General features: G+C 36.7%; 2 protein-coding genes across 2 annotated transcripts; one reads left to right on the plus strand and one right to left on the minus strand.

The window, feature by feature from the left end:
* Positions 1–648: 648 nt before the first annotated feature.
* On the minus strand, positions 649–7,988 carry LOC110371653 (protein apnoia). Its single transcript, XM_021328001.3, has 3 exons — positions 7,792–7,988; positions 1,925–2,097; positions 649–1,369 (listed from the first exon to the last, which is right to left on the minus strand). Exons 1-3 carry the CDS (start codon positions 7,889–7,891, stop codon positions 1,202–1,204), a joined length of 441 nt encoding a protein of 146 aa, XP_021183676.3. The 5' UTR covers positions 7,892–7,988; the 3' UTR covers positions 649–1,201.
* Positions 7,989–14,816: 6,828 nt separating this feature from the next.
* LOC110371643 (uncharacterized) lies at positions 14,817–16,539 on the plus strand. The gene is made up of 2 exons (XM_021327991.3): positions 14,817–15,336; positions 15,738–16,539. Exons 1-2 carry the CDS (start codon positions 14,895–14,897, stop codon positions 16,235–16,237), a joined length of 942 nt encoding a protein of 313 aa, XP_021183666.3. The 5' UTR covers positions 14,817–14,894; the 3' UTR covers positions 16,238–16,539.
* The last annotated feature ends 1,469 nt before the right edge of the window (positions 16,540–18,008 follow it).

Below are 18,008 nucleotides of genomic sequence, written 5' to 3' on the forward strand. Positions count from 1 at the left end.
TCGCTATTAATTACATTTTCACGCGAATATACTTTAATTACACATAATTGGAACTGTAACTTAGACATCATGTTTGACGTCTAAGAATTTGGATTAATAACGTGTCATAATAGATCAATATCATTCTTAGCACGACGTAACACGCAATTTTACAGCGAGTATCAGTGAACATTCAACGCAAAAATGTTTGCAAGTCAAGTAAAAAATAAACTGAGTTTAATGTACTGACTTCGCTAAACTGGTTCAGGTTTTAACAGCTTTTACTTTCAAAGCTGTTGTTCTCATTGTCTCTGTGTAAAGCATCCTTTGTACGGTCCTTGTTGACCACAGTTATTTCTGTAGGATAGAGTGCAACGAAATGAAACGGTTTTGTTTATTTGTTGTAATTAAATTAACGTTACACACCCAGTTTTGTCTAGATATCCACCAAGCGTATTACTGTACTACATTCTTTACACCTAACCTACTTCTGAATTGTAATTGTTCCATTCTCAAAAACAACAACAAACAAAAAAAGGACGTGATGTTCTAGAAATTACATGAGAAAGCAGGCCATTATAGTAGCCATTATGTTATGCATGCTATGAGACATGCAGCCATTTTAATTTCATTTCTCGCCTTATGAAAGTACAGTGAAAGAACATCGCATTGCTTGAATCATTTATTGAATAAATACTTAAAATTAGTTTCGATCGTCTATCTTTCACAAAATCTCACAGTTTTCGCGAGAGGCAGACGAAGCTATGACATCGATAAAAGTTAATTACTTTTTTGAGATGAAAGTAAATCTATAAAAATAAATTAATTCTTAAACAATTAAATAAATGCATGTTAAATTAACTGATTCGCTCAGTCGTTGAGGTAGCCGTAGCGATCACTCGATTGGTGGGTTTTCGATTGTGAGTCATCAGGAAACGTGCCATCTAAATTATATAAATCTTTCCAATAAATAAGAAGGAATGGAGCACCGATGTTTATGAGAATGACCTTTGTCGGTCATTAACGAACTATGGCATGTATGGGTAAAACCCAAAGGTCTTACTGACCGGTCATACCGACTTCGGTATTCGACCCAAAACAAAATCGTTTCGCAAATGACAATTATGTTGTGCACAGCATATTTTTGCAAGTTTCTGTGCTCTATATTCCTTCATGACTTTCTTCATACATTCCTAGCAGGCACTGGAGTTATATAGATAATCTAGTCAGAGATAGGGGCGTCGTTGTCAGATCTGGCCCAGGGCGACAGTAGAGGGCCGGGTGCTGGCCAGGGGGCGGGGATGGCGGGCGCTGGCAGCAGCTCAGCCCGAGGGTGTAGGTGAACCAAGGAGGCCGGCGATGCGGCCGATAAGAACAGCCTGGATACAGCCTGGTGAGCAAAATTATCTGATTAGTTAAAGTCTAATTTACTTATTTAAATGTGTTTTCTAACTCAATCACATAGCACGGTTTTATTTTGGTATTTTTAACATAAGTCGAGTGATATAAGCACCGTTTATTTCAAAGCATTGACGCCATAGATATCGAATTTATAAGTAAAATTGTCAATTAAAAAAAGTTTTCTTTAAAAATAAGGAATTGTACTAAATGACGTACAAATTTTTACGATAACAGCAATTTTCCTCTTCCTTTGAGAAATATTTTCATCAAAAATATTTTCAAAGGGAATTTGGTCATTTCCTTTTTGGACTTAACGCTTGTTCCAGAAGGGAGGATTAAAGCATCTTTCTGACATTTGACAACGAAATTAATAAGTGATAGATACTTATATTTAAACGTTTTACCAAGCATTCACACGTCGTCTTTTATTTTTGACCGAAGTCTGATTGAATTTCAATAATTCGCAGATAGAATGTATATGAGATTCTCGACATATTCATAAAACCGCGAATGTATTTTCTAAAATATTGCATAACATGCTTACCTGACTGACAGCCACGATAAGCAGCATTACTCCAATGGCTAAGTTCTTCACAGAGATGACGGCGAGTGCCATCAGGAGTGTGGAGATGACACCCAGAGTGAACATCACGGGTAAGAAGATGAACGACAGGCGTTTGAGAGCATTGTGACCAAACGTACGGCCGACGCTTGTGCCTGAAAAAAACAATTAGTTGGTAAGTACCTCGATTTTCTAGATTACCTACGCTTATATTAAAATATTTACAAATACATAGTTTAAAGAAACAGACTGTCTACTTCTAATATTCAAGCACCAAATCCTCTCTGCTAACCTATGAATTATTGAATTTCAGCGAAACCTAAACATCCCACATGAATAGGATACTCGGCGAATATGTAGTTGTATCAAATTCTGACGTTTCAGTGGTTTCACGGAAAGCTGTCTTGTGTATCTTCATAGGAACCGAGAGTCAAGCAAGAAATACTTTACAAAATTCTTTATAAATTATTCCCTGTTCCTTGCTGCACATTCATTCTTTGCGAAAAATGCAAGCGGAATACAAAATTCTACGTCATAGAATCGGAAGAGTTTTATGCCTTCAGACGTAGACATTTACCTCTTGAAATTGTATTTGTATTTATAGAACGAGTATCGTACAAGTTATAAGTTAGGGACAATTTACGTAACACCTGCTAGCTGTAGGTAACACTAGTTTACAAATTTTTATTTTTTTTATATACCCCTCACAAAATCTATACCAGTACTCTCCGACACCTTTGTACATTCTAAAAGTAACAACATAAAAATTCTATCACGTCACATTTTTTTTCTACCCTCAAATATTGGTTTTTAGGAATCAATCTTAACTACCTATCTTTAGTGTTACCTTACTTGTTTAGTTTAAGAGATATTTTTGTTTAATTCAAATAAAATGTCGCGTAGACAGTGTAAACAAAGTATTGATCGCTTTTGTAAGGTTTCTGGACAATTTAAATTTATATAAAAGAAAACACATATGACAGAATCGTTGAAAATTGCATATCTTCATTATTTCGGATTCCTGTGGCAAATCAAGAAAAAAACTGGACTCACTATGTGTTTTGTGAGAGCTGTAGAATCACTGTACTGTGATAGTCATCCGGCGAAAACATTCACCTGTCATTTGTTACACCAATGTTGTGCAGGGAACCAACTAATCACGAAAATGTCTGTTACTTTTTTGTTACGAAGACTTCGGGTTTTAATAGGAAAACTAAGTCGGGTATTGTGTATGCATATGTCACTGAAAGAGGGGGTGTTTGGCGTCCCAGAAGTACACAAAATCATAAGTGATTTTAAGTTTGATACTCTTTTATCTACGACTGAAAGAGTTGTTTGGAATTCCTTCGAAACTGTTGTTAGAGACTTTTTAAGAAATAAGAAAAGTGAAAAAAATAAAGAGATAGTGAGAGATTCATTACAAAATTATCATAAGATGGGTGTTAACATGTCAAAAGATTCATTTTCTAAATTCCCACTTGGACTTTTTCCCGGAAAACTTAGGAAGCATGAGCGACGTACAAGGAGAGCATTTTCACCAGGATTTGAAGGCTTTTGAAGATCGTCATCAAGGCTATTTGGACGAAAATATGTTGGGAGACCACTCCTGGTCTATATTAAAAGAAACCGGTACCGAAACCTACAAAAAGAAGTGCAAAATCAAATTTTTTTGTTGTTTATGGTCCGTTTTCTCGTGTTTTTTTAAACTAAATATAATTCCAAATGTGGACGTGATAGAATTTTTTAAATATTTTTCCTAGACTACCTATAGATAGATAGATAAAATTCAACAACTTTCATCTGGGGTATAAAAACCGTGTAAACTAGTGTAATTGATACCAACATGTTATTATGCAATTAAGTAAAATCTATATTTAGGTAGGAAGGTTTTCGAATAAGGCAATACATTTCGGAGAACATTTCCTTTCATACTTGGCAGCACCATTCAATTATTACCGGGAAGAGCAGAATTGTGATCCACCTTCGTTATATACATGTCGGCGCGTTGATAACATTAAAGTTATGAGCGGGTAACCCCGAATAGAGTAGTAAGTGTCACGATGAGTGATGGCAGCAGTCATTCTGGTGACAGGTGCCAACTGAATTGTGCACATACTAACCTATTGGCTCGAAATCTCATTCCATCTTACTGATTGTGTGTTTTTGTGAATAAAATGGTGAGGAAACCAAATAATGGAACGGTGGACTACACAAGCGTGCCTTTATTTTTGAATTCCAGTCGTTACAACGCCCGAGATGCAACGTGACAGCCATGACCGCCGCGAGGCTCCTTCTGACGCTCCCACATCAGAAGTGGGATGCAATCCGAATGCCCACATGTGTTAAGGATTGCCCTGCTACGCGTTCAAAAGAGTGAAAAGGCTAGTAGCCAAAAAAAAATGATGTCTGATACGATACTGCTATCACAAGGAAGAATTATGTGTGGAAAACATCTCGTACTGCAACATGATGTTCATGGAGCTGTCTATGTAGAACAAGAAGGTTGTGAACAGATTGGTTTCGGGAGAATTTGCCACGTGAAGATAAACTTCATGTTTTGCAATCCTTATAGTGCCAAATAATTACCCAATAAAAAAATGGAACGTCAATTATTTACAATGGAGTTTTTAGAAGAAGATTTATTAAGAATTTCAGGGAAGGCACAACTATGGTAACCACGTTTATGGTAATGGTATCGGTTTCAATTTTTACAAGTCAAGCTATTTATCGAAGGTATGCTCGAAAATTAACCGATTTTTTCTCATTTTCATATTTCAACAATGGTGATTATTGTGCAATATGGCGACAAAATTACGATCGCGAATGGAGCATCTCAGCAGACTGCGGAGCTTGACGTGTCGTCGTGAGTTTAGAGTATCGGTGCTCGTGCATCTCCGTGGTGCCTGCGAACGTGAAGCCGCTGTACTGCGCGCCATAGCGATGTGCGCATCGTCACGCACTTTGAGTGGAAACCCGGTGAGACCGATCCATTTTTGCTGTATGTTGAGGTTATTTGTCATACGACATTTATAAACTTGAGAGGCAGTTTCAATCGCGTTAAAAATTAAAACCCGAAGTTACAATATTTCAGTTTTTGCGTCATTGATTGATTAAATGTGCATCAGACTATAGATTTTTGGTAACACTTGGCGCTAAGTTGTACCAATGACGGATACCGGGGTGACTTGAAAAAGACCCGTTGGCCTCGTGATGGCATTGGGGTCACCAGGAAGAGACCTGTGTAAAGTCTGCGGTACTGTTGTTTTTATTGTATTAAGCTGTACCTATGATGGGTATCGGGGTGACTTGGAAGAGACTCGTTGACCTGTGTGACGGCATCAGGGTGACCAGGAAGAGACCCGTATACATCGGTGGTACAGTTGGTAACATGTGTCTGATAGCTTGGCTAAGGGAAACCTGTGTGACAGCTACTAGCCTGTCGTGTCATGACTAGCCTGTGTGGCAACGACTAGCCTGTATGGCAATGACTAGCCTGTGTGGCAATAACTAGCCTGTGTGGCAATAACTGGCCTGTGTGGCAATGACTAGCCTGTGTGGCAATACCTGGCCTGTGTGGCAATGACTAGCCTGTGTGGCAATAACTAGCCTGTGTGGCAACGACTATCCTGTGTGGCAACGACTAGCCTGTGTGGCAACGACTAGCCTGTGTGACAATAAGTAGCCTGTGTGGAAATGACTAGCCTGCGTGGCAATGAGTACCTTGCATGGCAATGATTCGCCTCTGTGGCAATGACTAACCTGTGTGGCAGCAAATGGCCCGTGTGGCATTGACTTACGGAAATGTTTGACTTTAGGGAAACATTTTGTTTCGTTTGGACTTCAAACTTGTAACCACTGTAAGTTGTTGTATAACATGAGCAAAGGGAGTTATTTGAGGGGTCAGGGTGACCGAACGGAGTAGACTGTAAGATGAAACGGTACACACGAGGACGTGTGATAATGCAGGACGGCCGTGTCGGCGCGTTGATAACATTAAAGTTATGAGCGGGTAACCCCGAATAAGGTAGTAAGTGTCACGATGAGTGATGGCAGCAGTCATTCTGGTGACAGGTGCCAACTGAATTGTGCACATACTAACCTATTGGCTCGAAATCTCATTCCATCTTACTGATTGTGTGTTTTTGTGAATAAAATGGTGAGGAAACCAAATAATGGAACGGTGGACTACACAAGCGTGCCTTTATTTTTGAATTCCAGTCGTTACAACGCCCGAGATGCAACGTGACAGCCATGACCGCCGCGAGGCTCCTTCTGACGCTCCCACATACATATGTATGCAAGAGAGCAAACTTGACTAACTGTGTAATAATGAAATCCAGCGAATCTTGTAATTCCGAAGAAATCAGATTTATGAAAATATCGATACCTATCGTAATTTCAATCTTTTGACCGCTCTTTAATCTTTTCTGATAGGCACTGCTACCGAAATCTGTCCGAGAAATATTGAAAATAGGGACGCAATTTTTGAGAAGTGGAGAGACGATTTTAAGCTGTTTATTTTTATCTATACATAGATAAATAAATAATATAAACATATTCTTCAGTCGTGAGTATTTTGAATTGAAAACTGATATTAATATAATAAACCTAAAGCTGTTTTAAAGCCGAAAGCTGAAAATCGATCTCAGTGGCGTGCACTTGGAGAGGCCTATGTCCAGCAGGGGACTGCGATAGGCTGATGATGATGATGAAAGCTGTTTTAATAAAATTGCAATAGGATTAAGTACTGTAAAATCAAAAACTACATACGATGCGTTTTTAAGATTTAACCACACACTAAAAAGTATTTATACCTACGTGCATACGTATATATATTCTACACACGTGTCTGTTCTGAAATAAGTAAGAATTGTATCCTTCCTCCATGGAATTGTACAAATCAAATTTCCATTTATCGATTGGATAATGAGTATAGTTGTCTTCAGCTTTTGAAGAACATTCGTGAAAACGTGATGTAAACAAATGTACACGTGTACTTATTACCGGTACCTACTACTTAACTGTTTACATATAAAATTTTCCTTTCTTTGTTTACTTATATCTTCAAACAAATTAGACAGTGTTTTGTTTTGTCGAGGTATTATGAGATTGTTTTCTATAAATATCTGTTTTGATTTATTAATTATTTAGATATTAACATATTTAACTTAGAAGATTACATAAGCCTGCATAACTTGGTAACGAAGTCTAGATATCGAAACTTGTGGTTTAAAAATAGTCTAATAATAACTGTTATTTTCTACATAACTTGAATTTTAATGTTTATTTCATTTAGAAAGTAATATTAACTACTTAATACAAGTTTTGAATTAAGTTTTAAATGATGTAACATTTGAAAGCAAATTAATACTAGGCGATCCTTTGTCAAAAACATCCGTTCGAACGTAATTACTCGGCTGGCCAGTCAGTCCCGTGGCCATCTGATTGATTAATGGGTAATCTTTCCACAGCATTTATGTAAGGGAAGAATTTTCAATTTAATTTAATCAAAACATTTGAGATAAGTGCGTCATGATTTGTTGACCTTTTGGGCTTTTGGGCTTTCATCTTCACAATGTATATAACTGCGACATAAATGTTTTAAGAAAACCATCCATTTATATACCTACAAAGAAAAACTTTATACTCGGGTACTATGTACTCTTACTGTTTCTTACTCATGAGAGGGAACTCTGGCCTTTGTGCACATAACCTAGTGGGAGCTTTTTATCTTCACCATGCCATGGGGCATTGTGTTTTTAATTAAGTACTGCTAATCCTAACATTGATCTCAGATAGTATGCTTAGTAATACTTGTCTGAGGCTCTGATTAATTAAAACATAATTACCTTCGCTAAAGAAATCCTTGGTTTCAACGCTATCACACTGCACTACCGAGACGAACACGACGACGTACGTCAGAGTCAAGAGGGTGAGTTTGTTGCACATTTTGGCTAACACTTAATAATTTCGGAAAAACAATTAGCTGGTGATCTCCAGACGCCTGCTGGTGTATGACTGATTGGCTGCCTGTCTGTATGCCAGGATATAAAGTGTCCTGTCAAAGACAATGGCCGGCGAGACCAAAGAATCACGACAAAAGAAAGCGCAGGACAACGTGACTGCACGGTAGAAATGTCGGCCCAGATATCTACTGCGCCGCTTAAGGACTAATGTCGATTCATTAACGGTGTGTATGCTCCCCTTGGACATTGTTCCGATCGTTATCGAAACAAATGAAAGGTGAAAGTGATGATTGCTTCCTTCTCATCCGTACAGGGTGTGGCTATTCCGACATTGTATTCACGCGCCTAGCTTACGGGAATTTACGTCAATGTTTATGACGCAAAGTAAACAAACAGTCGATATTTATTCTATGTAGACACTAAATAGTAGCATTGTGAATAATTCATGCATTCTTAACTTAATTAACAGTGGAATCCATTCGTTTCATACTTCGCCGTCTACATTTGAACATCTTTGATTTTCATAGCGTGATAAACAATTAAAGTCATAACGCAGACTAATAAAGAGTTCACAAACCCAATTTATATTCGCTCTGAAAACAATGTAAATCAATCAGCCTTGACGTCTCCTGTAAGTTTTGCTTTCATTTCATTGCGAGTCGTGTAAGAATAATTAGCGAAATTATGATATGCGTGTGTGGCGCATAATTAGTGGGCATTAATCAGGAATCTTGTCACGTATAGTAGAGAAATTTATCGTGAGGCAGCGGCGCGCGACACTGTGAGCGCTGCAGTCGCTCGTGTCCGTGACCGCTCGTATGCAAATCATGTACACTATGTTTGGCAATATAGGCCATTTCCTGTCAACACGGCATACCGAAAAAACGACAGCATATCGGACATACACCTAGAATATCGGACCAAAATTAGTGCTTTCACACGCTTCTCATTTCTTGTTGTGACAGATTGTTAACGCTGATTTTATTATTCGAGACGTGGACTTTTCAATTTATTCATGTCTCGGAATCTGTGGCTGTTTACACTGCAGACTTGGTCTTTTATAAATAATTTATACTGTTAATGTAGTTTCATAACAATAGCTATAAATAGTCATAAATAACATGTACTTATCAATCATGACTATTCTATGATCAGAATAGATCTATGAGATCTATTAGTTCTATGAGATAACAGTCGATCATAATTTTTTGCACATACCATCTGGGAAAATAACGTGTCAAACCTCTATTGTTATTTCTCCCGTGACACAATATATGTCACAGAGCTTGGGAAATAAAAATCGAAATCACAATACTGAAAACAATTGACAATCGACGCATTCAGTTCGCAATACCGTTTGCGTTTAATCTAAAAACGCTTTTACTTAAATGCTAAAAACGAGTGTGTTACATCTAATGCATTCCAAGACAATGGTTACGCATCTTGTCTAATAGTTGGCTATTAAAAAACGCTTTATATTGTCAAACGATTATAAAAACGATAAAATCGCGTAACTCTTACATTCTCTAATATTGATTGTTTAGCTTTGATATCAGTCGGCGGCACGCGGCTTCGCTCATAAAAACCGCATAAATTACCTACGGGGCATTTGAATCTATTCAACAATTTAGCCGATATTGAATAGGTATTACTGATGTCTAGACATTGCTTTATTGGCTGCAACTTTCCATTGCAGCGTATTACAATAAAAAAAAACTCTTTTTTTTTGGTTGTGGTTGCTTTCATTTGTAACCGTCAGTCATATAAAGCCACGTAGCGTGTACAGCTGTTCATTGTAGAATACAATTTATATGCACATCCTAGTCAGTAGTCACTAATTAGCTATTTTAAAAATGCTTATGTTTAAGTATCACGCGAATATTACACCGGCGTGACACGAAAAGGCGCATCACGTCTTAAATTGCTGTTGATGGAGACATTAAATACACATTTTGAATAATTAACTGTAGGTAATTCCACGAATATGTTTTTAATTTATTTAATCTAAGTTAAGAATTATAACAGCTGTGCACATGACATTTATAATTGTCTATACTTATTTGTAAGTTTCAGAGGTTTATTATTTAAGCTGCGGGAGGCAAGCGTGCTTATTAACCATTTGACCCCCAATAAAACGCTCTCTAGTTCAAATTATCTTATAAACCCACTTTGCAAAGTATGAAACTTTGTTAGAAAATATTAAATATCGCTTGCGAATTCCTAATAACTAAAATTGACTCTTAAGTTTTGTTCATGGTATGAAAATACATTGCGCGTTCCATCTAAGCACCCACAATTATTCGCGTAGGAGGAAGCTAATGTAGATTAAAACCACTACCGCAGATACAGACTGAACTATGTTCTTATACTTATCTACTCCACATACCCAAACGTCTAATGCTAAGTAATTAATTTGCACACGCTACACTAGTTTGTGAGCAAATGCATTTCTTGTATAAATTAGGTTTATTTATTCTATTTGAATTGTCAACCATCTGTATCTAATTTAATAGTTTAAAGCTGAGAAGTTTGTCTGAGGAACTCATCATCATCCTCCTGCCCTTATCCCAATTTTATTTGGGGTCGGCGCAGCATGTTTTCTTCTTTCATACTCTTCTATCTGCCGTCATCTCACAAGTAACATTCTTTATTGTCTTAGGAAATACTAGTCCAATTTAAATGCACTGTCAGAAATTCCATTTACCAAAGAAATCTTACTTTTTACCCGATTAAATGATGTTATTCCCTCAGGATGCGAGTGTAACCACAAATGGAATCTAGTATGTTACTACACGTTTAGCCACAGTTGCAATGATCAATGTTTGTGAATGAAGTTTCCATTTCCTAGAAATAACTTTGAACAGATGAAGTCTGGTTCCCGTTCTGATTGGTTGCAATAATGTAAAACTACTGAACGGACGAAAAATACTGAAAAATTTTCAGAATGGACGGGTACTAATATTTTCAAAACTAGTTTTTAATTTGCAATTTTGTAGGATGTGTGCTAGGCGATCTGAGGCATTCACTTTTAACTGTGTTGGGGAAGCGATAATCCAACAGTTAAGGCGCCACAGTTAAGTGTGACGGAAGTGTAAACAGACCGAATAACTTTGTGACCGACAATGCGACTGAATACTAAAATTATAATAATGAATGAAGAGGCAGTATAATATATATTTATGCAAAATGGTTTAGGTCTATATTAACATTTTCATATCTTTGATATTTTCTCTAGAGAAATGTTATTATAATATCTTGAAAGGTTATCAATATCTTCTAAAACCTGCCTCCTAATATCCTGAGAACACGTGTTTCGTAGAAGCCGCAATTGCTCCAACTAGGATGTACAAGCGGTCTGTTCTCTGTCAATCCTAAGTATCTAGTAAGGTAAACGCGGGTGAAGTCGTCATGCCCCAATAGTCGTCAATTAATCTTAAAACTTTTATTATTATTTTCTACTGAACTTAAAATGGGTCGGTTTATATATCAACATATTCTTGAAAATATATTGCACAATTTAAATAACAATACGGGGTTTTAACTGTTACGGCTTCTAAGATATGTTATTTGAAACGTGTGTGCCCTAACAAAAACGTTTTTTCGTGAAGTTCAGCTGTCAAAAGTGAAACTCAGCACGTGGTTTTGTGTTTTGATTTGCATAACTCCAGTGGGGTCTGTGGTATGTTTCTTTGTTTAATTAGATAGTTAAGTTTATTTGCTAGCGATGTAATATGCAATTTGGAATACTTTTAACATAGAAGATATATTTTTTTAATGTGACATCTATTGGTACTTCAAAACTCCCATTTGACCCAAAACCCGTCAATTTTACAATTATTATGACGACTACTGGGACATGCTCAAAAGTTGCACCTAAACTCGTCATAATGAGGATATTTTGTGTTTACAGTACAAAATGCGAATAAATAGCTAATATCGGGACTTTTACAAAATTGATAACTGTCTAGAACAAACATATTTTAGGTTTAGACTACATTTGTTCATAAAACTGCGTTTCTTTTAAGCTTTTTCTTAGGGGTAAATTTTACTCTGCTGGTTCTAGATGCACGTACACAGTCATGTTATTCGATTCAATTCATATGTTTCTTAATTTTTAAATCCCCTGTTTTCTATAAGTATGCACTTTCTACGAGTGTTTTTTCAGGTATATGTATATTGGCCGCTGAGGGCCTCCGCCATTCGATTAAGATTTACTGCTTTGGGTACAAGTAGGTCTAGCACTAGCCTTTGTTTCTACTACGCTTGTATTACAATTTGTGGCAAACAAAAATTGACTGTTCTTACACTATGCTTTTTATTCGAAATAACTGCATTTCGTCACGCGTATTGTACCGCGTCTTCCTAACGTGCCTTAATAGCGCCTGTATAAAAATTATGTCATTCAACTAGTTTTGACGCAAAAAAATATTAAAATCAGTTTTAAAGATGACATAGCTTCCATCGCTGTTACTTCTTTGCTTGTCGTATTCGATATTGATGGGTAAAGAGTAATCTTAAGTAAGATTTTTTTATTTAAAATTCTCTGTATTTAGTGATTGCATGATCCTAATTTTAATAGCAGATCATGACTGAAAGAAACTACAAGCAAGAGGGCCTTTTAAAAGTCATACAAACTGTAAATCAAGGGCCCACACACAACATCAGATGCAGCAAAAAAAATTTAAAACGCCCTTTTGAGACAATTTGAATGAAATGGTGACACAAAACCGACGATTATCCCTGTATACACTATAGAAATGAACCCAAGGACAATCTCCGGTTCTGTGCTAAAGTATTGCTAACTATGGAGGAAAACTAAAGCCAGTAAATCTCACACCAGTCTAACCACGGGGTATTGGGTTGCCTGGGTAACTGGGTTGAGGAGGTCAGATAGGCAGTCGCTTCTTGTAAAGTACTGGTACTCAGCTGAATCCGGGTTGACTGGAAGCTGACCCCAACATAGTTGGGAAAAAAGGCTTGGAGGATGATGATGATGAGGAACTATGGCACCTGCCGATGACAATGTATAAAATACATGTTGAAATGGCAGGCCGGAAGATGAAGGCAAGCCAAGAGGCGGAAGACCTATCCCCCGTTATGCTTCACTCCGGCAGGCTGGAGGTGGGGGACAGTATACTCTCCCTGGAGCACTCGGATATATAGCCCCGCGGGGTCGCTACTCCACGTCATCCGCCTCAGATGCCCTGCATGGCTATTATTATTATTATTGGGTTTGAACGGTTAGTTGTACCTAATCATATTTTATTTTTCGATTGATACCTACTGTCTAGTAGACAGTTTAAACTGTCTATAGAGATTTTTGCAAATGGTACTTAGCATGCGCTAAGCAGTTCAGAAGTTTTGATGAATGACAACCTTACCTACATATCTAAGAATGTTAGTAATTATTTCGCGGAAAGCTATATAAATGAATGTGGCTTTTATTTTTTGTGAATACTAATTATTTTATTTTACAATTTAAATATTTTAAAAGTAATTATTTTACTCGTGCTACATTTGCACATGACTGCATCGTTATTATGATTAAGAAATTTAACATACTAGCTTCTGCCAGCGGTTTTACCCACATCCTGTGGGAACTACTTCCCGTACCGGGATAAAAAGTAGCCTATAGCCTTCCTCGATAAATGGGCTATCTAACACTGAAATAAATTTTCAAATCGGACCAGTAGTTCCTGAGTTAGCGCGTTCAAACAAACAAACAAACTCTTCAGCTTTATAATATTAGTATAGATATTTTATACCTAGACTGGTTTTGTGATTCCAGGCGTTTGATAGATAGGAATATAAATTAAAATGCAACCATGTATCTGTTTTATTGAATACCTGCTCTTCTAACAGATATGACCTGCTATTCCAAATAGGAATTTGGTTTTTATCTATCTACCTGCCTAATGTTTCAAAAGCACAAGTATGCTTATCAAATTCAAGCACAAAAAATTTACATAACTTGAACCTTGTGTTCAAGAGCAGAGAGTTTACATTAGCATTAAAAGTTGACGAGTACTGGGAATATTTGACGAGTATCCGTACAAATCAGACGACTATTGGTACAAATCGCCCTTTTTTTACTTTTGCCTTAATAAGTATATAAACCCATCAAAATGATTAAAAAAACATGAGTTACTTAGAATAATGAATAAATACTCTATCACGTCATGCAAAAATTTTCATTTTTTATTGAATATTTAACACACAGTAGCGCTTCAAAGTCAGTGATTTCCGAAATCCGGCGACTATTGGTACGTTTACCTTAATTGTCAGTTGAAACTAAACTAGTTTGTAGCGCGTCGCCGTTGGCGCGGCGGTTTGAAGCTCGGCGTGATCAAAGGACCTGGCTAGAGGTTCAAGGATATATACGTAAGTAGTTTAACTTTTGCATAACTGCGGAAGACTGAAACAACATTATAATATAGTACAATGACATAATATGGTTTAATCAAGTTACGAAATAGTTGTTTACTTCGTGTGTTTACGCTCGATTTAGCCTAAATAAACAAAGTAACCAATATCCATGAAAGGCGGGAAAGTTATATCCAGAGAAAGTGACATTAGATGAATTATTATCAGTAAAGATGATGATCGGCCGTCTAGCACTACGTTAGACCGAGCAAATAAATAATTACGACAACAGTATTGATGGATTATTGGTTAGAAATTTAACGATTTTCGGTTCCCGACTCCTCAGTCAACCTGCTTTTGTTATCTAAGAATGAAAACAACAGCATTACTTCTTTACGAAATAACTTTCGTTTTCTGTCGGATGTACATCACATAAATCATGTTATAGAATGCAACTTCCACCATTCCGGATATGAATCTAACCAAGGAAATCATGGTTAATCCACAATAAAAAAATCACACACATCCAAACTTCGCTTTCGCCGATGCGGCGATGCACTTAGCATTTGGAGCGAGTAGCGAGTAGTGAGGGAACCTGGTTTGGCGTCAGTTGAACCGCAGCGATGCGCCCGCTCACCGCACTGCTAGTACTGGCCGCGAGCCACTGCGCATACGCATACCAGCCGCAAACGCCGCGCGAGCGTCTCGACAACACGTTACATTCATTACTCGGAGAACATTACAACCCCGTACAACGCATATTATCCTGCACATACGTTCTAGGAACCACAAAATGTCTCAGTGCTCTAAGTACGTGGCGTGCAGAACGCGCTATCGCAGCCTACGCCAAAGATCCCGCCACCCGGTTCAACCTGACTGAGGATGTGGAACAGTTCCCATGGCTGAAGTACAGTAACATCTCCGACGAACAGTTATATTCACAGCTCTATGATGATACCAGGAATTTGTTACGGTATCGACCCCTGGACTTGCACTTGATACCCGGTTATAACTTGCATTTGGGCTCTAAAGGCAATGGAACAGTGAACCTTGATATTTATACAAGTAAGTCTTTTCTTTCGAGCTTATTCAATTTGTCAATCAGTTGATTCAATTCCTAATGTAAACATAACCAATGAGGAGCAGGCTTTATGATAAAGAGAAACTGAAATAGTCAAACATCTTTCATTCGATTTAGTAATTTCCGATTCACTTCGATATGTAAAGATTCAAAATTATTATTGGCAATGTTGAGTTGAATGACTTAAATATTATTGACATTAACTTCATAAAAAAATATAGCACCAGCTCATGGTAATTATCATTATATTATAAAAATTATACAACTGGTTCCAAATAATTACATCAATCAAGTCTTTGAAAGTGGACCGATATCGGTACTTTGCATCAATAACGAATTTTAATATAAATTTAAACTTTTTAATATAAATACTTTTCACTTTCAGGTGACAACTCCGAAACAGGCCGAAGCAGCATGAAGAAGTTAAAGAAGTATTTTTACAGATTCGCACCACTTATGTTAGTACCAGGGCTGGTGATGTCAGCTATCTTCCCTTTTATCTTGCCAGGCTTGAAGATGATGACCCTGATGGTCGGAATGATGAACAACATGGCCTTAATGGGTGCTATATTCACCATACTGAGGAACAATGCCTTCAATGACAAGTATGAGCACAAAGTGGTCTATGTCAACAGCGGGTATGACAATGAGAAGTATTTTTCTGCATCAAACGCTGAAGAGCATATACACACGGATCATATAGGAGAACTCTTCGATGATACTAAGCGACCTCTAAGACATGAAGACCATGGCTATGGAGAAGATTTTGACAATATTGAAGAGCTACCGGCTATATCTGTGAACCCAGAATGGTTGAAAGCATACGCCAATGGGAAAATGTTAGCTCTAATAGGGAAGGATCAGCATAATAAGAAAAAACATTAGAATATCAAATTATGTTAAATATTTTCCCTACATAATGATCACTTGCCAGTTTAAAAACTATTTAGTGTAAGGACTGAAGCTTGGAATTTCAATGCTTTAATGTGACGAAGGGCACGTCCAGTAGGTAATTTACTTCAGTTCTTAGGTATTATTTATTTAATTTATATTAGAAAAATAAGCGTTTATGCCAACACAACCATTTTATTAGTCTCGATAACAAGCTCTGTACTGAAATATAATAGTTTAGTGTTCATTATTAATTTAAGCTTTATATTTATTAAAGTTTGCCTCCATTTTAGTTTCAAGAATGTTACTATACAGCAGCTATTAATTCTGGTCACAAGTTAATTATTATATCTTATAATGTTAGCTTAGTAAAGAAAAAAACTCAAATGTCTGGATTTTTAGGGCCCATGTTGTCTTGGAAATAAATGTAAGGGTTTTTTTTTCGTTAACCTATTTTGTTACAGACCTTTATGACCTGGTGTAGTGCTGTTAATTGCCACTTTTTGCTATCTTATTTGTAGCTACATACTTCTAGTCTTTACCACTTGTTAAATTATATTATAGCTAATTTATTTGTTATTATATTTGTTGTGTATCATTTTTGTAAAACCATTTTATCATTTATTTAACCGTATATCAATATTATTAATCACCGAAGGGGTTACCCCGTAATACACAAACGTTACTTAACTCGTAAGTCCTCCTTAAAAGTCTTTTTTTTGTAGCAATTTACGTAAATAACTCAAACTCAAAATGTTTAAATTCAAATTAAGCTGATTAATCAGCACTTTTCGAACGTAAAAACAAAAGACAGCCCTTCACCACTTCCTGTGTTTTTGCTGGGAAGAAGAAACAAACTCCCCAGCAACACATGTCTGTCTATTAGGTTCGTATTAGGTCGTATATAAAAAGTATGGCAAAGACAAAATTCTATTTGAACCGCACATAAAATTGGGTAAAGTTTCAGTATTCGTTCGGCCGTAGGTACCTACATATATGTATTAGAATTCGATTAAGGGCCAGACAAACGACAGCCGTAGGTACGAGGAATTTCCAATATTTGTTTTAATAATCAACTTGTCAAAAGTTAAACGTTTTAGGTCCACAAAGTCAAGGATATTACTTACATGGAATCGTTGGGTAAATATAATTGAGGTCTCTTGTTTCATAATTTAGGGTTGACCTTCAAATAGGTTACAGTTACTGTTTCTATTTGCTCAAAGCAAGTACCTAATGGGTATTCGATGGTTTTAGGTTTTCGACTTTATGTTCTGATCAAATTAATAATAGAGTACTTACGCACACAGAATTGATGGTTACTATGTTGTTAAGAAGCAACTACTGCTTATGTTACTGCGTATTGGCGTGTGTTATACTTAGGTACAAATACTTCGTATCCACAGAATTTTTGAAACAGTTTTATACATTTTTGAAACGATTGAAAAGATGACAACCAGGTTGTATTAAGTATAACTGATTAGTTACAAAACTGTTTCAAAAGTAAGTAACAAGGTAAGGTAACTAATAAGTGAGATTACTTGTATACTTCTGAAGATCGAAACATTCATATCGTTTAATTTTTAATAACAATTATTTATAAGACACTTAATGCCCAATTCAAATTCAATTGCTTTCCAACACAATCTTTGGTGTGGATTACTTACTTACCTATATGTTAGGCCTACTCACAGTTTCACCGCAGTACCGGAATGTATCGATATTTGCTATAATTCTATATCTCACGCAGTCTCCGGCTCTCGTTAGT

Source organism: Helicoverpa armigera, chromosome 13, assembly GCF_030705265.1.
Source record: "Helicoverpa armigera isolate CAAS_96S chromosome 13, ASM3070526v1, whole genome shotgun sequence".
NCBI classification, from domain to species: domain Eukaryota; kingdom Metazoa; phylum Arthropoda; class Insecta; order Lepidoptera; family Noctuidae; genus Helicoverpa; species Helicoverpa armigera.